The sequence below is a fragment of the Sphaeramia orbicularis genome, chromosome 13 (genome assembly GCF_902148855.1).
Source record: "Sphaeramia orbicularis chromosome 13, fSphaOr1.1, whole genome shotgun sequence".
NCBI lineage: Eukaryota > Metazoa > Chordata > Actinopteri > Kurtiformes > Apogonidae > Sphaeramia > Sphaeramia orbicularis.
This window is the reverse complement of record NC_043969.1, coordinates 49,276,669-49,300,831: the sequence shown is the minus strand read 5'-3', so window position 1 is coordinate 49,300,831 and position 24,163 is coordinate 49,276,669. Positions and strand designations below refer to the sequence as shown.

At 36.4% G+C, this 24,163-nt stretch overlaps 1 protein-coding gene across 2 annotated transcripts; it reads right to left on the bottom strand.

The window, feature by feature from the left end:
- Positions 1 to 942: 942 nt before the first annotated feature.
- On the bottom strand, positions 943 to 23,874 carry sagb (S-antigen; retina and pineal gland (arrestin) b). 2 transcript variants are annotated; one of them, XM_030152112.1, is made up of 17 exons: positions 23,761 to 23,874; positions 21,339 to 21,408; positions 19,246 to 19,306; positions 18,515 to 18,559; positions 17,456 to 17,655; positions 16,224 to 16,283; positions 15,920 to 15,987; positions 15,381 to 15,516; positions 14,309 to 14,393; positions 13,018 to 13,090; positions 12,797 to 12,934; positions 11,376 to 11,453; positions 9,789 to 9,803; positions 9,635 to 9,687; positions 6,991 to 7,000; positions 1,460 to 1,567; positions 943 to 1,172 (listed from the first exon to the last, which is right to left on the bottom strand). In XM_030152112.1, exons 2-16 carry the CDS (start codon positions 21,384 to 21,386, stop codon positions 1,474 to 1,476), a joined length of 1,164 nt encoding a protein of 387 aa, XP_030007972.1. In that variant the 5' UTR covers positions 21,387 to 21,408; positions 23,761 to 23,874; the 3' UTR covers positions 943 to 1,172; positions 1,460 to 1,473. The 2 variants fall into 2 exon arrangements, with proteins under 2 accessions (XP_030007972.1, XP_030007973.1); XM_030152113.1 differs by lacking the exon at positions 943 to 1,172 and having other exon boundaries at positions 1,198 to 1,564.
- Between the last annotated feature and the right edge of the window lie 289 nt (positions 23,875 to 24,163).

Below are 24,163 nucleotides of genomic sequence, written 5' to 3'. Positions count from 1 at the left end.
AAAGATTCTTTACTATTTTCTGACACTTTATAAACCAATTAATTCATTAAATAAAGTACAGACAGAAGAACTGGAGTCTGTGAAACAACACCTTATTGTTCCTAAATAAACGTTTTATTTGATTCTATTTGTTTTTCTACATTAGATGAAAAAGTATTATATTTTCTGTTTCTTTTTTTCCCAGTTTCCTCTTGCTTTAACCCTTTAACATCCACCTTAAATATCCTGGCAAAAAATAACAATCAGGATTTTTTTTTTTTTTTTTTCCAACTGAAACATTCATTCACGTCAAGTCATTTCATGGTTTTCATTCATTGATTGTAAAAAAAAAAAAAAAATCTACATGACAAAATGTTGTGTTATCCATGTCCATGGGTTCAGCCATAAACAAAAATAGCAAATATTCAATAACTGTCATAGTTTTAACCCTTTAAATGACATGTTAGTAATCGAAACAAACCAGATTTTTTTGATGCAAAAAAACACAAACTTTTTTTTTTTATTAATAATCTACATAAAAATTTGAAGTTTTTTTTTTCATCCTGTCATCTGTCAGTGATTAACACCAACATTGGTTCATGTTTATTATTATTTTTGGTTGTAGGTCAAATGTTAAATGTGTCAGTGTGTATTTTATACTCACTTGGTAGAAGGGTGTTAGTGTAGGAATTTAATTTATTATGGGATGGTTTTAGTGGATGGATTAGAATTATAAAAATCATGTAAAAACGAACAACTTTTGAATTCTGACTTAAAACAAATTATGAAAAATTATCTGACCTTTAATAACATGAAGTGTAAAGTGTGTTTAATATGCTCACCTGGACAGCAGAGCGTTAAACTATATTTAATCTCAGCTGAAGTAAAAACCTCTGAAACTGTTAAACATAAAAACAAGTGGAAGTGTTTCCAGACGCAAAGACGTCAGATGGATTTTTTCTTTGTAACGTGTTTTGACTGAATGAATCAGTCGATCAGTTCTACTGACGTCAACAATCAGCTGAGAGGATGTTAAAGGGTTAAATGTACCTCTGCGTCACCTTGACGACGCTCCATCACATCCATGAAAGAAGAGCTCAGTCTTCCAGTTCAACAGCGGAAACATGAGTTACTGTGGGTTCCATCACGGTGGTCGGAGGTAGGTGGATGTGGACCAGGGGGGTGGAGGTGGACCAGGGGGGTGGGGGTGGACCAGGGAGGTTGGAGGTGGACCAGGGGGGTGGAGGTGGACCGGGGGGGTGGAGGTGGACCGGGGGGGTGGAGGTGGAACAGGGGGGTGGAGGTGGACCAGGGAGGTTGGAGGTGGACCAGGGGGGTGGAGGTGGACCAGGGGGGTGGAGGTGGACCAGGGTGTTGGAGGTGGAACAGGGGTTGGAGGTGGACCACGGGCGTGGAGGTGGACCAGGGGTTGGAGGTGGACCGGGGGGTTAAAGGTGGACTGGGGGGATGGAGGTGGGTGGAGCCGTGGTGCGTTCAGGCCTCGGTCGGGGACTCGTCGTCGTCGCCGATCACTCCCTTCAGGTAGGCTCGCTTAAACTCCTCAAACACCATGTCATCAGTCTCAACACTGAAAAACACAGTTCATTGTACGTGATTATTTTGGGTTTGATTTCAGATAAACTCAGATCCTTAAACTTGTACCCACAGTATTTAATTATCAAAGTGTGGGTGGTTTGTTTGTGTCTGTGTTACAGACGTTTAACTCATGGCATCTGCTGAAGCTGCACCTGAAACACCAAACCCAGGTGAATAAATACTCAGACCCTCCTATATAAAACACGTTCTGTGTCCCTTCGATGTTGCAGCTCAGGAGGGCGTTTGTACGACTTTTCCTCAGCCTTCACAAACTCACCAAATGAATACAGACATCACCTGACTGTCTACTAGGCACAATTTTATGTGTGTATTCAAATGTTGTGAGGTATGCTGGGAGATTTTAGCCTCTCTCTACTTTGAATTCTTCATCCCTGCCTCCATACTCCATTTTCAGAGGTGGTTCTGCTTCCGTTCATGACATTTCTACTGCTAGCAGACGATGCTACAGTGTGAAGGCTGCAGTTCACTGCCGCTGTGTGAATGTAATCATGTTTGACAGGACAAACACATACATGCTCTTCCCTTCATGCCTCACATGTTGGCTCCAATTATTACCTGCACAAAGCAGGATTAAATGATAGTTTACAAATGGATAGTGGTGGCAGGCAACCTCCACTTACCATGCTATCGTACAATGGCACCACAGGTACAATACCGCTAGTACTCAATAAAGGTCATTTTTTTAACCCTTTAAATTAGGGACGTTGGCCTGATATTGGCATAAAAATGTAATATCGGTGAATATCGTTTTTTTTTTTTTTTTTTGCCTATCATTACAACCAATAAAATAATGCCTTGATTTCACCGGCATTTACCAACGCATAAATGAAGCATTGTTTGTAGCTGAAAGAAATGTGCAGTTTTCAAAATAGTACAGTAGAGTTGCCACACTGTAATAGACTCATGGAGGGAGGGAGAGAAAATAAATAAATATGGCATTTTTTCCACAACTTCAGTTGAAGTATGTATTCTTTGCACAGACAGTGTTTACATTTTGAAAGCCTTGTTGCATTGGAGAATGCATCCAATGGGGCATCACAATAAAATTAGTCATGATGTGTTAATTCCATGACAGGAGATATGTGATGTTACCTAAAATTAGTTTAATATCCCACATATATTGGCGGCGGTATCGGTAGATGTCGGAATCGGAAATTAAGCGTTGGACAATATCGGCATATCGGTTTTTGGAAAAAAAGCCAATATCGGACATCCCTACTTTAAATGACATGTTTGTAATGGAAACAAACCAGATTTTTTGATGCAAAAAAACCACAAACTCATCAGTAGATCCTTCTGGTTCTGTATGAGATGATGAATTCTCTCATTTTTCCAGTATTTTGCTCATTTTCTCCTCACTTCAGACAGATTTGTTCACTTTTATGCCATATTTCAAGGATTTTTGGTTCATTTTTTTGTAAATCTTGGTAGATTTTTTTTGTAGATTTTATCCTATGAATAATTCAGGTAAAACTGTATTTTCCACCAATTATTGACATGTATTGATAATATTAATGGATCACCATGTATTATAGTGTGGTTTGTTTGTGTCTGTGTTAGAGACGACCCCAAGGTTGAAAAACACTGGATTAAACAGTTCCATCAGTAGATTTTTCTGGTTGGTATGAGATGATGAATTCTCCTCATTTTTCCAGTATTTTGCTCATTTTCTCCTCACTTCAGGCGGATTTGTTCACTTTTATGCCATATTTCAAGGTTTTTTGGTTCATTTTTGTACATTTTTGTAGATTTTTTTTTGTGGATTTTATCCTATGAATATTTCAGGTAAAACTGTATTTTCCACCAATTATTGACATGTATTGATAATATTAGTGGATCATCAGGTATTAAACAGTTTAGACCAGGGGGTGGTTTTGGTCGCCGGTGGATCTTTGGGTGTTTAAGGGTTAATATGAGGTGAGGGTTCAGATTCTAGACTTTTGGAACCAGTTCTACTTCAACCTCAGTCCCTGTTCTTCTACGTGTGACCTTTAACCTCTGATCTCAGGTGAAAACGCCGCCGGTTAAAACCATCTTCCCACAGTTCTGTTCGATGTTTTCTCCCCCAGGGGAACGATCAAAGTGTCATGACCTGATATTTGTGTCTCTAAAAGCACAGACAATGACAATAATAAAGAGCAGTGAAAGGCAAACCGGAGGCAGAATGCTGCGTTCATCTTTACGTAAGCGGCCGTTACACAAGCGTTTTTGGGTCCTCGGGTGACTCCGATGGGAACGTGGCGGCTGATCCCTGCAGGTGGATTTCGGGCGGCGTTGTGTCAGACATCAGATTGGACGTGAATAGAAGTGAAATGAAGCCCGAGCAGCGATCACACGCCAGAACAACAGAGCAAATGCATCTGATCTGGGAGGAAAAAGTGTTGTGAGCGACGATAAAGGCGATAAAGAGCCAAAGCCGGGTCAGTTTCCTGCAGATACAGGACGGGGGGATTGTTTCAGCCTCATCACTTACACTCCGCTTTCCTGGAAAAGTCCGGAATGATGACACCAATAACAGTCATCCATCATTTATCTGACTGTTTCCGCATTAGTTTCACGTTTTCAGACTCTGTGAGGTCTGGTTTTTGTCTGTTTTCATCTCACTGAGCAAAATAACACACAAAAAAAACAAAACTACAAACTTCATATAGTAACGAGTGGAGTCTGTTTTCAAAAAATAATCTGGATCAGCTTATTCAAGACTGATGTTTGACGTGGGAGCTGCTTATCAGAGCAGAAAAACAAGGACTGAAAGGACGAAGATCTGGACCGACTGTACGACAAAAGAATGACAAAAGATGGAACGAAATTATAACAAAATAAAAAGGCACACGACGGAAATAATTTAATAAAACGTGAAAAATAAAAACAAGATCAAAACAACATAAAACAAAATAGAAAAAACAAAAACAAGATGGAAGCAACACAACAAAACACCCCCCCCCCCCAAAAAAACAAACAAAAACAAGATGGAAACAATGTAATAAAACAAAAACAAACAAAAAACCGAGATGGAAACAATGTAACAAAAAGCAAACAAACAAAACGAGATACAAACAATGTAACAAAACAAACAAACAAACAAAAAACAGAAAAAAAAACCGAGATGGAAACAATGTAACAAACAAGCAAAACAAAAAAAGATGGTAACAATGCAACAAAAAACAAGATGGAAACAACATAACAAAACAAACCAAATAAAAAAAAAAAAAACGAGATGCAAACAATGTAACAAACAAACAAAAAAACAAACAAAAAAAAGGAAACAATGTAACAAAACAAAATGAAAAAACAAAAACAAAAACTGGACCTAAATGTTTATGTTTGTTTTTTTCTCTTATTTCAGTGAATGGTTCAGTGAATGTCCTGCTTGTTCTGATAAAACCATCCAAACATCTAAAATCACTGACAGATCAACAGTTAAACATCACTTCCTGAAGCCAAAACCACAGAAAACGTGGGTTTCCATTCACTGACGGTGACGTACACAGAAAATGTTTAGACACGTGATGCTTTACAGTTAAATCATTACGTAACATTTAGGTTGAGACAATGTCACGGCTCAGGTTTGTTTCAGTTTAGGCACAAAAACGAAGTGAAATAAGACCAGAACATGATGAACAATAGACAAATAAACATGAGATCAGTTCCAGTTCAACACTGTCAGTAAAAGCACTTCTAGAACAATAGGAAGTGAAACCCAGTCCAACACAACATCAACGCAACCGCCACGTTAACAAGACGACAAAAGCCACGCAACAGAAAGAACCAACACCTACAGCCACTTCTTCTATATAAACATCTATTATGAGAAGGAAGTAGAAAAACAAATGTAGGTTCATGTTTTCAAAGGCTGAATTCCACAGATGCAACAAACACGATTTAATGACAAGTGACCGATTATTATGTTATTTGATTTCATTATTTCTATATTTCACTTCAATGTTCAGATGAAACTGAAACTTTGTCATAAAAATATGGAAAATATGGATTTTTTTCAATGGAAAAGGATTAGGGCCACTGGGGGGAAAAAAAAAAATATTAAGGCCCAATATATATTTTTTATTATTAGTCTGAGAAAAAAGTCCAAATTCTGACATTAATCTCAGAATTCAGATATTTTTCTCATAATAATAATAATAAAAATAATAAATAAATAAATAAATAAATAAATATGTATGTATGTATGTATGTATGTATGTATGTATGTATATATATATATATATATATATATATATATATATATATATATATATATATATATATATGTATGTATGTATATAGGACCTTAACTGTTTTTCCCCAGTGACGCTAATCCTCTTCTATATTTTGTTAATGAGAAAATTATCATTAAAAATATTTGGACTTTTCCTCAATATATTATCAATTTAATCCAGAAATGTCTGATTTTCATCATCAGTGTCGTACCTATTATTGTTATTATTACTATTACAACTATTACTATTATTATTTTTATTTAATCTCAGAATACATTAAGGTGAAGACTTCATTTGTAATAAACCTGAGAAAATGCAAGAAATGAATGATAAAAAAATCTGTTGATTCTGGAAACAATAAAAACCTAATAAATTGAATTCCATTTTTCTTTTTACATTCACATGTACCACTGTTGATAAGAATCAAACTACAAAAGACAATTCCATAAAGACGGTAAAATCTAAATCATAAGCTAAAACATCAGCAGTTGTTGGTGTAATATTTTTATTTCTATGATATTTTCTGCTGCTGTTCCATGGTTAACACTCCTCCTTCACAGTATTTGTTTGTTCTGTGCAGTGTTTTACTTTAATGTCGATAAAAATACAGAAAAAAGGTGATAATCTATGGAACCATCTGCCTCTGCATATCAGACAGGCCTCCTCTGTCTGTTTTTAAATCCCTTCTTCAAACCCATCTTTTCTCCTTGGCTTTTGAAACCATGTGAGATGTTTGAAGGTACTATCTTTATTCTATTGTTTTTATTTGGTAGTGGTTTATTGTTCTTATTTATCTGTTTTATTTATTTATTTACTTTGTTGTTTTTAATTGTATGGCTTTTTAATCTATTCTTGTATTTTATTCTTTTTATTTGGGTTTTATTTATTCTTCTGCATAGCACTTTTTTTCTTTTTTGTACAGTTTCTATGTCTTTATATCTATTTCTGTATTTTATTCTTCTATTTTGGTTTTAATTATTCCTCTGTACAGCACTTTGGTCCACTGCAGGTGTTTTAAAGTGCTTTACAAGTAAAGTTGGATTGGCTTGGATCTAAATGGTGGCAGTGCAGCTAAGTGTGACTGCAGCGCCATCTAGCTGTGGTTTTCTACAGTCTGTGTGGACAGATTTAGATGTAAGGGGGTTGTGCTGGTGTGAAGAGTGAAGGGTGGTCGTACCTCTCCTTGGCTGCAGAGTCCATCGAAGAAGAGGAAGCAGACAAACAAACAAACAAACAAACAAACAAACGAACAAACAAACAGAGGCGTGAGTGGGTTCAGACAGAACATGTGTGTGTTAATCAGCTTGTGTTGTGTTTCGCTGACAGCTGCCGTCGTTTGTGCTGTTACTGCAGTTTATGGAACCTGAGATTAACGTCCAGATTACAGCTCATCGACGAGAGGCTGCACGGCAGAACAGCCGCCTGACCTGAGGTGACCCTTAACGACCCCTTAATGAACCCTTAACGACCCCTTAATGACCCCTTAATGACCACCACGACCACCACATCCAACGCTCCGGATGAGTGGACCGATCCCACTGCTTTACATGTTGGTCATGTGTAAAAATAACATTTAAAAAGACCTGAATGTGTCCACGTTCTGATCAGTAAAAAAGAAGGATTAAAAAGAAAGAAGACTTTTAAACAATAAAAAAAATCAACCAAAACAAACCAAAGTTAATAAAACTGAGCCAAAAAGATTTTTAAAAAAAAAGAACAAAATAAGTAAAACATAATCACCACAAAGGAATAAAAATGATCAACATCATTAATACGAGTAAACTTAAATGATAAGAAAAAAAATTAGCAAAATAAGTGAAATGGAGAAAGAATAAGCAAAAATAATCAACGGAATGGGCCAAAAAGGGAAAAAAAAAAGGAGCAAAATAATCAATAAAAGTCAAAAAAGTAAAACTGGAAAAAAAAAAAAATTGTAAATAAACGACAAAATGAGCAAAAAATTAACCAAAAAAAAAGCAAAATAATCAATAAAAGTCAAAAAGTAAAACTGAAAACCAAAACCAAAACAAAAATAAACAATAAAATGAGCCAAAAAGGAACAAAAAGGAGTAAAAATAATCAATGAAACTAAATCAAAAATTAATTGAATAAAAAATAAGCAAAAGTAATCACCAAAAAGGAATAAAAATGATCAACATCATTAATACGAGTAAACCTAAATGATAAAAAAAATAAATAAATAAATAAATTAGCAAAATAAGTGAAATGAACAAAGAATAAGCAAAAATAATCAACGGAATGGGCCAAAAAGAAAAAAAAGGAGCCAAATAATCAATAAAAGTCAAAAAAGTAAAACTGGAAAAAAAAAAAATTGTAAATAAACGACAAAATGAGCAAAAAATTAACCAAAAAAAAGCAAAATAATCAATAAAAGTCAAAAAGTTAAACTGAAAACCAAAACAAAAATAAACAACAAAATGAGCCAAAAAGGAACAAAAAGGAGTAAAAATAATCAATGAAACTAAATCAAAAATTAATTGAATAAAAAATAAGCAAAAGTAATCACCAAAAAGGAATAAAAATGATCAACATCATTAATACGAGTAAACCTAAAAACCTAAATGATAAAAAAAAAAAAAAAAAAAAAATTAGCAAAATAAGTGAAATGAACAAAGAATAAGCAAAAATAATCAACGGAATGGGCCAAAAAGAAAAAAAAGGAGCCAAATAATCAATAAAAGTCAAAAAGTAAACCTGAACAAAAAAAAAAAGTAAATAAAATAAACAACAAAATGAGCAAAAAAGGAACAAAAAGGAGACAAATAATCAATGAAACTAAACCAAAAAGTAATTGAACAAAAAATAAGCAAAAGTAATCAATGAAATCGGTAAAAAAGGAACAAAAATGATCGACATCATTAATAAGAATAAACTAAAATGATTTTTTTTAAAAATTAAAATGGCAAAATAAGTCAAATGAACAAAGAATAAGCAAAAATAATCAATGGAATGGGCCAAAAAGGAACAAAAATCAGTAAAATAATCAATAAAAGTAAAGCAAAAAGTAGAACTTTAAAAAAAAAAAAGCAAAAATAAACATGAAAATGAACCAAAAAAGGAGCAAAATAATCAAAAAAATAAAACAAATTGATGTTTAAAAAAAAAAAGAACAAAATAAGGAAAAAAATGGAACAAAATGGAGCCAAATGATCTATAAAAATAAACATAATGCAGACAAATAAGCAAAAATTATCAACAAAATGAAAAAAATGGATGTTTTTAGGATGTCTCGGGCGCTTTGTGAAGGTTGGAAATTTTGCGAGTTGTTGAAAAGTCTGAACTGGAGCCGCTTTAGTCTGAATAAACCGACTCCACGAATATAAATGTGCATGTCATTCCTCACGTTTCCTCTGAAGTCGATATTTCTGATCATCTACTCGACAAAACAATGAGGCCGTGTTTGGATGAACTTATGAAACATACGATTCACATTTAACTGCAGACGATAAGAAAATGTTCAGAAATAGACGGACATGGGACAATAGAGGGTGTCCGACGTGTAAGACGACCCGGTCCGAAGACGGCGTTTGACCCACTTTGGGTTTGTCTGGATCCGTCAGCGAGGACGAGGTCAGAGGGTTCAGAACAAACTCACAAAAACGTGAGTGAGAATCTGTCAACGGGAAACTAAAACCTGACAAGAGCCGAGCAGACCTGGCAACGAAGAGGCCTGGATGAAACGCAAGACGAGGAGGAAAACTATCTGTGCAACAACAACAACAACAACAACAAAGACAACAACACCGTCAGCGCTTTAGGCCCGTTTTGGGGGGTTGGACCTGGTGTTAGAGGACCGGTACCTGGTTCAGGTTTAGGATTCATGAGTCTGAACGGGACCTCCAGAGACACCTCACTAGAAAACACACAAAAAAAAACACACACTGTAAGAAAAACACACAAAGAAACACAAGATACAACGGAATGAAACGGGAAAAAAACCAAAGGGGGTCGTACCTGGATCCGATGGTCCTGTTGGAACACAAACACAAAACACATTTTAGGATTAAAGGAGGTTCATCAAACACACAAACTCTGACTTTATTCAACACATGACGGAGGTTCTTTTCCCTCCGACCCAGTGGGGGGGTTTCTGTTACTGCAGAAGATACGGACCATCACCTCAAATATCCACCAGGTTTGTTTCACTGGTGATGATTCATGAGAACGTCCTGAAATTTAGTCCACATCACAGGGAACCACTTGCAGAAATAACCCACTTGTGTTTTCTTTGACCCTGGCAGATCGACACTGCAGAGTATTGATGGTGGTTGGGCGCCGTCTCCTATTGGCTGTCAGCATGTTGACCTTTAGGATTTTGAAGTAACCATATTTGGACAAAAGGGGCAGGGCTACAGGAGTGGGAGAGGTGATGGGTGAGCTACTGTTAAACTAATGATTTTACGTCTTGGTAGTGTAACTGATCGACTTATGGGTTTTATTTACTTATAGTAAGAGCCAGTCTGGTTAATGGGATGTAACTGTAATACCACTTCACACCACTAGGACGTGATTTCTCATCAAAACAGGATTAATTTATCCTCAATTCTTAATTCAGTTTTTTGAGAAAAACATCCATTATCTCTCAACATCATGTCCTACTTTCCTTAAATTACTTTTCGATAATGTTATGTTTTATGAAGATAATGTTGAGTTCATTCTGGAACTGTTGGATGTATTTATCTTTTTTTTTTTTTTTTAAATACATTCACAAACATGGACCACTGCAGTTTATTGATGGTGATGATCAGGGTATGATTAGTTTTTTACAGTCCGGTTTTTATATCCATACTTCTGCTCAATGAATTTCATCCTGGGGGGGGGGGGGGGGGGGGGGGGGGGGGGCAGCCACCCAATGTAAATACCAGCAGGTTGTGTCAGTTTTCTTCCTCCTATATCCTACATTACTGACACTAACGTTCACCTGAACCCAACTGTCAGCAGTCTCAGAGTTCGTAAACGTCCCCATGTACTGGGGCGCCGTGGGGGAGCTGAGGGGTGGGGTGTAAATGGGACCAATTCATGGGGCCCAGCTTTTGTGGGGGCGCCATAGAGCAGTGAAGGGGGTCCAGTGGATACAGGCTAGAAGGTGTGAAAATTTCGTGCAAAATCCGCTGTAGAAGAGAGGAATAGAACCAGGAGCTGGACGTTGAAAGTATGGAAAGTTTCACCCCAGCGTTAGTTACGTTAGTTATGGACCACACCCTCACGTATAACTGCTGCCCCCACGCCCCACCCATAGGACAAAAGAACACCCCCCCCTCTGTTTTTTTATTTTTATTTTTTGACAAATCACACCTTGGCGATGATATATTTTAAGTTAATTTTTTTTCCATCAAATCTATCTCTAAAGCAGATGTCATGAATAGAAGCAGTGCAATGAATGAGTTTTCACATGTTGAACGATGAACATCTTATGCAGTGATGATGAAAAACACCAACATGACAAAGATGAGCCAGTTTAACACTGAAATGACAGCTTTTAGTGTGTGTGTTTGTTTACACATGTGAGTGGACTTTGACGTCAGGTCTGAACAGACTCACCCAGAGGCGATCATCCTCACCACCATCTTATATGAGATCAGCATCCCCTGGACCTCCTTCAACACCTCCTGCTTCACACTGACACAAAGACAGAGTCCACCTTAAAAACTCACTGTGACAGATTCAAAACCAGGTTAAATGCACTCCAACCAGCAGTGGATTCACTCACCGAAATAAAACTAAAAACGGCCACAATATAAAACATGGCAGTAAATGGAATACAGATACAGATAAATAAAAACTATAACCAATGACACAAAACAAACTAAAATGAAAGGGAGCCGCACATAAAAAGGCACTTTGTAGAACAAACATAATTTTAAGAAAATAAAAGAATACAGAAGGATAAAATGTCTTGACGTAGTTATCAGACTGTTCTCATCTTCAGTTCATCTAAAACTCAAACTAAACCTGCTTCTGACCTCTAAAACTAACTCAAACAAAACTGAGGTTAAAAACCAAACTGGACCAAATGTCTCAATTAACTAAATTCCGAGTCAGTAATAACTCAAGTGGATGGTTTGACTGTTACAATATGAGCTGAAGGTTAAACATCAGAGAACCGAGGATAGAGCCCTGAGGAATTCCAAAAGTCTTAATATTCATTTAGCCACATGAAAGTCAGACGAAGACTAAAACCAAAGAAAAGCTGACCTAAAACTCATCACTTCATGTAAATAAAACAGACTCAGTAAAGACTCGTCTCTAAACACCGTCTGTCCACAGTCTAACGTTGGACAGTCTAGTGGACAGGTGTCAAACATGCGGGCCGGGGGCCAAATCCGGCCCACCAAACGGTCCAATCCGGCCCTTGGGATGAATTTGTGAAATGCAAAAATTACACTGAAGATATTAACAATAAAGGATGTTAAAATCATTTTAGGTCATTTCAATCTAAAAATGATCAGACCAGTAAAACAGTATCATAATAACCCATGAATAATGAAAACTGTATATTTTTTCTCTTTGTTTTAGTGTAAAAAAGTTTCATTACACAAGAATATTTACATTTACAGACTAACCTTTAACAAAAAATGTAGATATCTAAAATGTCTTAAGAGAAGTATGTGGAATTTTTAATAGTATTCTCCCTGTTATTAAATATTTTGTGTATTTGTAGATCCACTGTGATCTCTAAGTTGTGATTCACATGTATAAGTGATAAACTAAGGCGTAATATTCTTAACATTCCATTTATTTTACAAAAGAATTTTCAGCTTGTTCATATTTGTTCATGTTATGTTCAAGCACAATTAATAGATGTAAACATTTTCATTATGGAATTTTAATTTTTTCACTCAAAAGTTATTGTTATCCTATTATTTATATTATTTTACTGGTCCGGCCCACTTTAGATCATATTAGGCTGTACGTGGCCCCTGAACTAACATGAGTTTGACAGCCCTGGTCTAGTGTCTCACATGGTGGACGAAGCCAGGTTGGTGTCTTCGTGTTTGAGGCGTCCATCCAGGGCCAGTCCTCTACGTTCCTTGTTGTAGGCCAGCATAGGGTACAGGGTGAACTCTTTCTTCAGACTCGTCCCTGAGGGAACACAGTCCCTGAAACACAGTGGATGACTCCAGGTCAGTGAGAAGGGTTTGATCGGTCGGTAAAAACAGTCACATCAGTCAGTCCTACTTACGTGGTCTCCTCTTTGGCCACTGATTTAACATATTTGTCGTTGGAGTAAAGAACGACGTTGGTCACTTGTTCAACTGCAACCACACAAAGTACGAGGTTTGATTTTACTACAATACTACAGACAAACTGTATACGGTCAGTTTCACAAATTAAGCTGAATGTAACAAAAAGAAAAATCTGACAGAGATCTGCTTTAAAAACATCTGAGTTTAACCCATAAAGACCCAAAACCATCTACTCATGTATATGTTTAATGCCTGCTGATCCATTAATCTTATCAATCCATGTCAATAATTGATGTAAAATACAGTTCTTCATCTTTTCAAGGTCATCAGATATGACCCATTTGGACGATCAGAGGCTCCGTAGTTGCCATGGAAACACTGTCATCTTCTACAACATTGATTCACCAGTAAAACCCATGGAGTTGGATCAATGACAGTGGATGGACACACTGGGTATACGTTCAGTTAATGAGAGATTTTACTGAAAAAGTCACTTCTTCTTCAGTTTTCTCCATTCTTCATATAATAACCCTCAAATTTAATCTGGGTTTTCATGAACATCTACATGATCAGTGAATTAAAAATAGAAAAATACACGATTTTCACTGAATCAACGCAAAATACAGAAAATAATATGATAATAAATGGTGATAAATCACTAAAGAAAAGTTAAATAGAAAGAAAAATTCATTTGGGGACTGCCATAAAAGTAGCCCTGGGTCTTTATGGGTTAAAGAGGGGTGAATCCATGTTGGAAAAACTGACAATATCTACTTTAAAACAATGACCTCTGAACACAGCTAGAGATGGATGGGATCTTGTTTATTTCTCATGTTTGTTTCTTTTGTTTTTGCTGTTATTCATCCCCTGAACAAAGAAATCTTCATTATAAATATAAAAACAGTTCAGTGTTTAAGGAGTGATATTAGTCTTTTTTAAATGGGATTCTTCATACCCCCACATTTCCCTGTGGTCTCCATAAACTGTAAATGCTCTGCTTGGCTCTGAATTCTTCATTCATTCAACTCCACAGGTCCATCTTCAACCCTATTTCTGAGTAATGACACCAGAAAGGTGGTTTGGAGCGCTGGCCCTTTAAATGCACATGAGCCACTTCAGGCCCCGCCCCCTCCAGGTTGTCGGCTGTGTTGCTCTGTCCCATTCAACCAACAACTGAACATCTGAGGTAATAATAAAGGAAGCTCGACTAAAACCCTTCAGTGTGTTTTAAGGGTGGATTGTGAGGTTCTTAATAAGGTCAGAGTATGGATGTGTATGAAAGGTCACCTGACAGACTGATGTCCTTAATGTTCCTGTTGGAGGAGTTGGTGATTTCAACCATAGCTTTGACCGGTTCACCGTGGTAAAACGTCTGCACACAAACACACAAGTCCACAGGGTTTCAATAAGATAAGATCATCATGGATTATTAATGACAAGAACATACAAAGAAAGTGTTCTCAGCAGTTTCATGTTTCAGAGTAACTTAAACTGGATCTGTTCATTATAATCCATCTTCACCTCATGGATCTAGAAATAAGAGGATCCAGACTAGTCCTCTACGGCTCCGTTCACACACTAGGTCTTTGTCAAGTTTTGGTGAAATCTGATTTTTTTGTGTGTTGGTTCATATTCCACATTAAATGCGACTTCTATCAGTTTTGAATCTGAACTGAGTGTGACCCTGAAGTGACCCACATGGACTAAAGAGGTCCTGATGGAATACAAGACCACACGGACACACACTGTGTTTACAGAAGGAAATATGGAGGGACGCTGAATTGTGACGTTTGTCGCATTTAATGACATAAAGGTCGGATAAATGTGGTCTGGCCATTCAGACTGAAGTCGCATTGGAAAATATCAGATACGTATCAGATTTAGGACCACATATGAAAGTGGTCTGGGTCAGATTTAGGACCACATATGAAAGTGGTCTGGGTCAGATTTAGGACCACATATGAAAGTGGTCTGGGTCAGATTTAGGACCACATATGAAAGTGGTCTGGGTCAGATTAGTGCTGTTCAAACTGTCTGTAACAGATTGGATACAGTGTATTTATTTGTTTATTTGTTTATTCATTTCATTTTATTGTCTCCTGGGTCAGTTTTTATGCACTTTTATTACAGATGTACATGGACTTTTTTACAGAACTATGTGTTTTTTCTAGTATCTTTTATCTGAACGACCATATTAAGGTTCCTATGTGTATATGTATACACAAATGGCACATAAAATTTTTGGAATCTTTGGAATTTTTTTGAATCATACGGGCAAAAAAGTCAGATTTGGAACACATTGGGCTGCAGTCTGAACGTAGCCTAAGATCTAAGAGTAAAGGGGTGGTGACAGACTGACCTCTTTGGGCAGACTCAGTTTGATGTGCAGAGGTTTTTCCGACATCAGGAACTCGAAGGTGGTGTCGGCGACTGGAACCACTTGACTGTTCTCTGGACTGTACTGGATTTTACGAATGGTGAGACGCACTGAACTCCTGATGCAGGAAACAAACAACAGCATAAAAACCAGACATAAAATAACTACATTATGTTGAATGCATTAAATTAAACTCACAGAATTGAACTTTTTTGTTCATCTGGAGCAAACATATATGACAGACTCCTGATGTTTATCCATAGTATTTTTTTGAAGCCTGTACCAACGTGTTGACCCCTGACCTTTATTAAAGACCTGGGATGTGACTGATTCCTGGGTTTTGTTTGAGAAAATTTGACATGTACAAACATTTCAGCTTTCTGCAGCCATTCGTCATGGACAGAGTCACTGTAGCTTCAGCGTTCTGTGCTGATGCTGAATAACTGCAGTCGTGTTTCAGCGTCTGTTCACTGTTATGTGTTTTATGAACTAATTGCACCAGTTGTTTGAGGTGGACTCACTGTTTCTCGACCTTCTCGTCCTGATGTTCAGCACAGAACGCCTTCACCTCAAACTCCACTGCACATTTCTGTCACAAGAAGAAAAAAAAAGAACGGATGGATTTTAGTGGCTGAAAAACAGAGGTCAGGTCCGTTTGTTTAGTGTGAAAAGACCCTGAAGGAGAAAAACATGAGTCTAACAGAATAAAAATATACAATATGAAATGAACAAACAAACGTCGTCTTTATCAGGATCCACACAAACATCACTGCACATACATGCTCAGCCGGTACTGAAGCAGGGCATTCTGGGTATTTTTCTTACCTTTCCCACGTCATTGGGTCCAGGCTGCAGAGCCACAGAACACGGCAGGTTGTCTGGAAACTGAAACCACAAACTCATATCAATCAGATCCTCGGCTCAAATACACTACAACTCCCATGAGGCTTTGCTACATTTCACAGCATCTTTTTCAGTGAGTTCAGATCTGGATGAAGACTTTTAAACCTTTATAAACATGGATTTGAAGAACAGTTTAAATAAATAAAGTATTAAAAATCATCTGTATCATCAATCAGTAACAAGTTTAATTCCTTCAGGTGTAAATATGAGCAAAACATTTATATTTTAGTTTATTTATCACCACATGAACCGAGAACTTTATTTTGTGAAGTTTAACTATTTATGTTATAAAACTACTCTTTAAATCAATATCAATCTAAAGAGTTGAAAAAGATTAATAAACTGGTCCATAATTTATATGTTATGAGACTTTTTTGAGAAATAAAGATTCCAAGAAACAGAAAAAAAATATTGATATCAATATCAAATATTAATACTTTATTAGTTTAACCCTTAAAGACCCAAACAGCCACTGGTGACCAGAACCATCTACTGATCTAAACTGTTTAATACCTGTTGATCCACTAGTCCTATCAATACATGAAAATAATTGTTGTAAAATGCAGTTTGTCGTGTTTTCATTGTCATCAGATATGACCCATTTGGATGTTCAGAGGCTCCGTAGTTACCATGGAAACGCAGTCATCTTCTACAACATTGATTCACCAGTAAAACCCATGGAATTGGATCAATGACAGTGGATGGACACACTGGGATTGTGTTCAATTAATGATAGATTGGACTGAAAAAGACACTTTTTCTTCAGTTTTCTCTGCGTTTGATAGAACAACCCTCAACTTTAATCGGAGCTTTTATGAACATCTACATGATAAGTGAATTAAAAACAGGAAAATAAATTATTTACACTAAGAAAACTCAAAGTGAGGAGGAAAATATTACTATCAATGGTGATAAATCACTTAAGAAAGGTTAAATATAGAGAAAAATTAATTTGGGAACTGACATAAAAGTAACACTGGGTCATTATGGGTTAAAATAATATTATAATATTATAAAACAAACTGTAAACTGTGAACTCTGAGGCACCAACTCCTCCAGGTTAAAGTGGACAAACTGATCTGCTGTACGAGGACTTGTGGTTCAGATGAAATGTTCTGATTGTTCAACCATGTTCTGTGTGTTTGCGTCATTACCTCGAAGTAGAAGGGGTAGGCGTTGTCTCCGAGCTTCCGGAGCAGTTTCTGCTGGACCTTGGTGTGGGTCAGCTTCTCCTTGTCCTGAAGTTCAGGGTAAACCTGACGGGTCACCACGAACAGGTCCCGCCTGAAGGCCACGCCCATCACATCCATGTCCTGACGACCGTACCGGAACGTACACGACAGCATCACGTACACTAAACAACAAGAAAACAGAAGGACTCACATCAGCAGAAATGGAACGATGCAGTACCACCAGAGGCCACTAGAGGGCTTTTATCATACAGTACCAACATCCTGTTGAAATTCAGTGTCAGCGCATTTTAATTTGGCAACTTTGAGATGGAAGACACTCGACCACTGAATATACGTTACACTGGTCTACAAGTTAAATGTTTCCAGAATTTAAGTAGTGAAATTCCACCACATCTGAGTCACTGATCCAGACTAATCCAGTCCTAAATGCTCGTTGGCTTAAGTTTTGCAGATATAGTCTGGGGTCAAAATGTGAAATTTGAGAATTAATGATAAAATGGGTTTCAGTCCAAATGAATATTATTGTCAAATCTACTTCAAAACACTGTCTGCACATGACAATACATGGACTTAACAGGTTCTATCAGTGGAACATTTATAAATCTATTGTATAAATGTACATAAACCAGCATACATGTGGAAGAACACACCATCACATACCTGGAAAACATCAACAAATCAGCACTTTGGTCATTTATTTAACAATTAATCTGATTAAAATACGTAACAATTCGCACATTTAATCTCTGAGGCAGATCATTTATTAAAATTGTAGACCAGTGTTATAGATTATAGTATATGTACATTATATAGATATATTATAGGTAGATATATTATACATTATAGGTATACATCATAGGTAAGAATAATCCATTTAGTATGTAATTTATTCACTGATTGATGGTGTGCATAAATGTGTGCATCTTCTGTATATAGAAATATTCATCCACAGCTGTGGATGTTTTCTTTACTGATCATATGTTTTCACGTACCAGCAGGTCAAAGGTCACATGTACTGACCTTTCTTTCCTTTTAGCTGCACTGGGTCGATCAGAAGAACTCCATCTGCAAAACAAACAGAGACAGGAGGAGGTTCTGAGATCTAATCCACTTCTACCATAGAAATGTTCCTATGGACAGAGGAATGTTTGGAAGAACTCAGTTTCCACCACAGAGACCCGGGTCTAACTTTGGTTCCAGGTCTTTTTTCACCCCCAGAGGTAACCTGTAACAGTTCTGTCTGAACTTTCAACTGGCTTGGACATTTGACTGACGACAAATCTTCCCTATTGGTGGAAGACCAGGAGGAAACTGGAAACTACTTTGGCTGCTGATGAAGCTTAGATGATGAAAACCATCTAAATATTGTTAATGTTGGACTAACGAGGCCATGCCGAGATGATAAAGACATTCTGTTTGTGCCCTGGAGATGGTTGTTGTCTTCTAATCTCGTACATGTCCCAGTCCAAGGAGAACCTCCGACAGATGCTGAGTCCATGATGTGATGCTTCTTCAGTCAAGTCCAAGCCTCATTAGTTGAGTTCTTCATGTATTTATAGTAAAAGGTGAAAAAAAATGCAGATTTTCATCAATAAATTGAGTAATTTTCCAAATCTTGTGAGTCTGGAGGAACTTTTTTGTTCCAGTATAAATAGTTCTGGGTCTTTAAGGTGGAAAACATGTAAGAAGTGCATCAATGTCTTCCTCCAAACTATCTGGTCAAACTAGTCTTTGTTAGTGGCAGAACTCACCGACCGGATCCACGAAGTCGCAATGATCCACAAAGTCCCTTTTGCCCATGTAGACGGTCAGCTGGAACACAAACCCAGTGGATGACCATCAAACACCCACATCCTGCAGGTTTATTCAGTCAACTCCAAACATCTAAACAAACCCATTTTAGTTCAGGTTCCACATTCAGCCCAACGTGAACCCCAGACCCAGACCGGTAAAATAAAAACACAATTACATATAAATAATAATGACACCTCCAAAGGTTTCTGTTTTAAAGTGAAAGAAGTAAAATTACAAAATGAAAATGTTAAATCTATAAACCATCCTTTCAAAAAATGACAATGACATGAACAGTTTTATCAATATTTGACCTCAGTTTATCATTTACACATGTTTATTACAACTAACAGGTCACAGTGGATCTACAAATACACTAAACATTTAATAACAAACAGAATATTGGTCCATTTTCCGAATTAGCAAAATACAAAGCTTGTGGAAAATTAAATAAACTAAACAAAAAAGTTTGCTGCGGCTTAGTGGTGGGTGAACAGAATGTAGTGTAGTCCACCCATCAGTGTTCTCCAGCACACAGCCCCGCCCCTCAAGTAATCTGAAAAGTACTACCTCCTTACCAGGAACTTCTACGGGGGAAAGTCTGGGGGCAAGCTAAAGTTTTTACCCACGTAATTTAGATGGAAACGCACTGGGGTTCTTCAAATTTCAGGGTAATGCTCAAAGTTCCTGCGGTGGAAAAGTTTTATTTTATTATTTTAAGTTAAATTTACTCTTATTTTTCTAAAGACATTTCAGGTTGTTTGTGGTTGTTGAGATTATTTAAATTTTTTGTGAAAGGAATTGTAAAAAATTTGTTATTTTTGTATATAAAAAAATTGGTAATTTTTATATAATTTTATGTATTCACACTAAAAATGGACTGAACTTATATAGCACATTTTATACACCTTACTGGTGCCCAAAGCGCTTTACAATTCCTCACATTCACCCATTCACACACCAGTAGGTGGCTGCTGCCATGCAAGGCCCTACTGGGAGCAATTTAGGGTTCAGTGTCTTGCCCAAGGACACTTCAACATGTGGACAGTCGGAGCCAGGATTCCAACCACTAACCTTCAGTCAAAGGATGACCCGCTCTATCAACTGAGCCACAGCCGCCCCTGGAGTTGTGATTATTTCTAGGTTATTCTGATAGTATTTTACTGTTCTGACCCATTCAATCCACTTCACATTTAATAATTAGGCGTCGTTTGGATCTGAACCTTTGATTCATTCAACAGCAGAACCAAAAAGGACGCACTCACTGAAACTGGATGGTGACATTGTTCTATGCATGTTATATACGATACACACTTTGCTTTTCAAATTTTCAAAATATAATTTTTTTTTTTTTTTACAATTATAAAAAAAAGAAAAATATTTCAAACCTGAAATCATTCTTTTGTGGATCAAAATATTATAGAAATGATTATTTTTAACATGACAGAATGACTAAAGTGACATAAAAACAATCAAAACCATCTACTGATCTAAACTGTTTAATTCCTGTTGATCCACTAATCCTATCAATCCATGTCAATAATTGATGTAAAATACAATTCTTCATCTTTTCATGGTCATCAGATATGACCCATTTGGACGTACAGAGGCTCCATAGTTACCATGGAAACACTGTTATCTTCTACAACATTGAATCACCAGTAAAACCCATGGAGTTGGATCAATGACAGTGGATGGACACACTGGGTTTATGTTCAGTTAATGACAGATTTTGCTGAAAAAGTCAGTTTTTCTTCAGTTTTCTCTGTTTCTGATAATCTGATGATCAATTTCAATTGGAGCTTTTATGGACATTTACATGATCAGTGAATTAAATATGAAAAAATACCTGATTTTCATTGAAAAAGAGCAAAATACAGAAGATAATATTGTAATAAATGGTGATAAATCACTTCAGAAAAGTTAAATAGTGAGAAAAATTCATTTGGAAACTACCATAAAAGGAGCCCTGGGTCTTTCTGGGTTAAACCTGAAAAAAAAAAAACTTTGCTCGTTTCAGTAAAACCACAGTGTGATGAGAAGCAGAACTTACCGACTTGTCGCGGGAGACTTTCTTAAAGACGATGTGTTTGGGACTCATGGTGACTGAGTGATGTTTTTACCTGCAGACAGTGAACGCCACACGGACATAAGGTCACGACACAGTCAACCTGAACATCAAAAGTGTGTCTGACGGTTCAGTTCAACCACAGCTTCTGCAGGTTTTTCAACAGTGGAAGAACTTTATGAACCAAACTGACAACAAACTACAACAAACACCAAGAAAACTGGAGTCGCATCTTTATTTCACATATTATTACAATTACGTATTTATTGCCTTTTTTAATTTTATTTTTAATCAGTACTAACATAAGATCACTTTAACAGTCAGGCAACAAACTTCTGTTCTATGTGCATTTGTATGACGGCGTATTAGCACCACATAAGAATATAAAAACGCTTGTCACTACGAGAATAAAGTCGTTATATTTTGAGAATAAAGTCATAGTTTTAAAAAAAGTCATTATTTAACAAGAATAAAGTTGTAATATTTCAAGAATAAAGTTATAATATAATGATAATAAAGTTGTACTCACTCATCGAATAATGAACTTGGAACAATATGTGAATTTCTACGTTCATTTGGGGTTTACGCACAAAGGCCAAATACTGAGCCTATTAGCCCCGCCCACCATCAACACATTAGCATTAGTATTAAGACTTGGAAGCGAGTTTGCACTCATTTGGGTTTGTCGGAAGAACTGAACTGATTTGGAGTAAATTTCCTCTTTTGCGGAGGAGAAACTGATGAAGTGTTCGTCTGCAGGACTGTCGGTGGTTCCACCAGAACTAGAGGGTTTAGTGTTTATGAAAAAACTGAGGATTCTACAGCGAGTTTTGGAGTCCAACAGAAGGGAAAGGTGCTGCTTCGTTTGTTGAGTTCACTGTAAAATCAGAAACTGTCGAATTTTCAAAATATTACGACTTTAATCTCATAAAAGTACAACTTTATTCTCGTTAAATACTGAGTTTTTTAAAACTACAACTTTGTCATTATATTCTGACTTTATTCTTTAAATATGACTTTATTCTTGTTAAATAATTATTTTTTTTTAAATTACCACTTTATTCTCACTATATAATGACTTTATTCTCGAAATATAACTTTATTTTCGTTAAATAATGAGTTTCTAAAAACTACAACTTTATTGTCATTATATTCTGACTTTATTTTCAAAATATAACGATTTTATTCTTGTTAAATAATTAGTTTTTTTAAATTACGACTTTATTCTCACTATAAAATGACTTTATTCTGGAAATAAAACGACTTTATTCTCATAGTGAAAAGCATTTTTATTTTCTTATGTGGCCCTAATACACTGTTGTACATTTGTGTATGTATGAATGATAGTGAAGTTTCTATTCTATTCTATTCTATTCTATTCTATTCTATTCTATTCTATTCTCTTTGTGGTAATAACTTCCAGGGTTTCATCAACTTTTATGAGTCATTTTAACACAACTATACATAAAATAATCCATCTGTAAAACGCCTTTGACAGGTCCCAGTGCTAATGCTACGTGCTAATGCTAAGTGCTGTGTGTACTGGGACTGGTTGAGGATAAAATGACTTAACCTTAATCAGTGGTTTGAATTATCCATCTGGCTTTGTGTTGAAGTTTTTCAGACATTGTTTATTCCTCCTCTATTTTGAATTTTAAACATTTTCTTTGATTTCTTTATCTCGTTGCATTTTTTTTTTGCCTCGTTTTCATCTTGTTGCACACGTTACTGTTTTAATCTCATCTTTTATATCGTTTTTCTCGGGTTGTGTTGCATTTATCATGTTGCTGTTGTTTTTATCTCGCTCTTTTTCATCTTTTTGTGTATGTTTTTCCATTTGCTTTCATTTCTTCTTTTGCTGTTTTTGTCTCATTGCGTCACTTTTCGCTCATGTCATTTTGTTCTTTTCATTACTTGTATCTGACACGTCTTTTCTGTCCTCTGTTGCGTCATTTGTATCGTGCTGTATTTTCTGGGACATTTTTGTCTCCTTTTTCATTCTTGTTTTGTCACACCTTTTACATAATTTGGATCTTTTCGTTTAGTTTAAATTCAGTTTATTTCAAATATGCAACAAAAACAGAAATAATCCTACCTTAGTTCCTAGAAATAAAACATTCTCATACTGGAAAAGCAGTGGGACGAGGAGGTGTAACTTATTTAATCCACTCCTTCTCCACACAAGTCATTGTTTAGCTTGAAATCAGCAAAAGGCTGCACGAAAAATTCATTCCCTTGGATTTTTTTTGTAAATTGTTGCAACTTTTACAAATTATTTGTATTATTTGCTTCTTCTGAGGATGAAAATCAGCCGTTCCATTCTACTTTATCCTCTCCTCATGGTAACTTTTTTTTGCTTGTTTTTTTGGATAATTCAGAACGTTTTACAGTGGAGTTACAGACTGACCTGAAGCAGCGCTGAGTCTGAGCTGGACCTGGACCGGAGGTGGGTCTGGAACAGCTGATCAGGACCACGGAGGCTTTTATAATCTCCACTGGGGCAGCGTGGTCAGCAGGAGGATCATTACAGCCACGACACTCAGATAATCCTGCAGTGGAAGCCAGTGGAAACGTCCACAGACCGAACACGTTTAGACCAAACCACCCGGATTCACCATCAAATCAAAGAAAAAAAAACCTGGAAATGAGTCTTCAGCATTACATCTGTTCTATGAAGCAACGTTCACCAATTATTAGCCTTAAATACGTAAGAGGATTAGGGCCACTGGGGAAAAAAAAAAAAAAAAGGTCCAGTATATTTTTAAAATTATTATTCTGAGGAAAAAAAAACCCTGCATGGTGAGAAAAAA

Bases quoted from the DNA above. Each gene is read 5' to 3' on its own strand.
- sagb (XM_030152112.1), bottom strand. From the start codon at position 21,386: ATGAGTCCCAAACACATCGTCTTTAAGAAAGTCTCCCGCGACAAGTCG. The intron at 19,307-21,338 runs GTAAGTTCTGCT...TTTGTGTTCCAG, and splicing joins AAGTCTCCCGCGACAAGTCG to CTGACCGTCTACATGGGCAA. The intron at 11,454-12,796 runs GTGAGACACTAG...TCTTTGTGTCAG, and splicing joins AACCTGGCTTCGTCCACCAT to TGTGAAGCAGGAGGTGTTGA.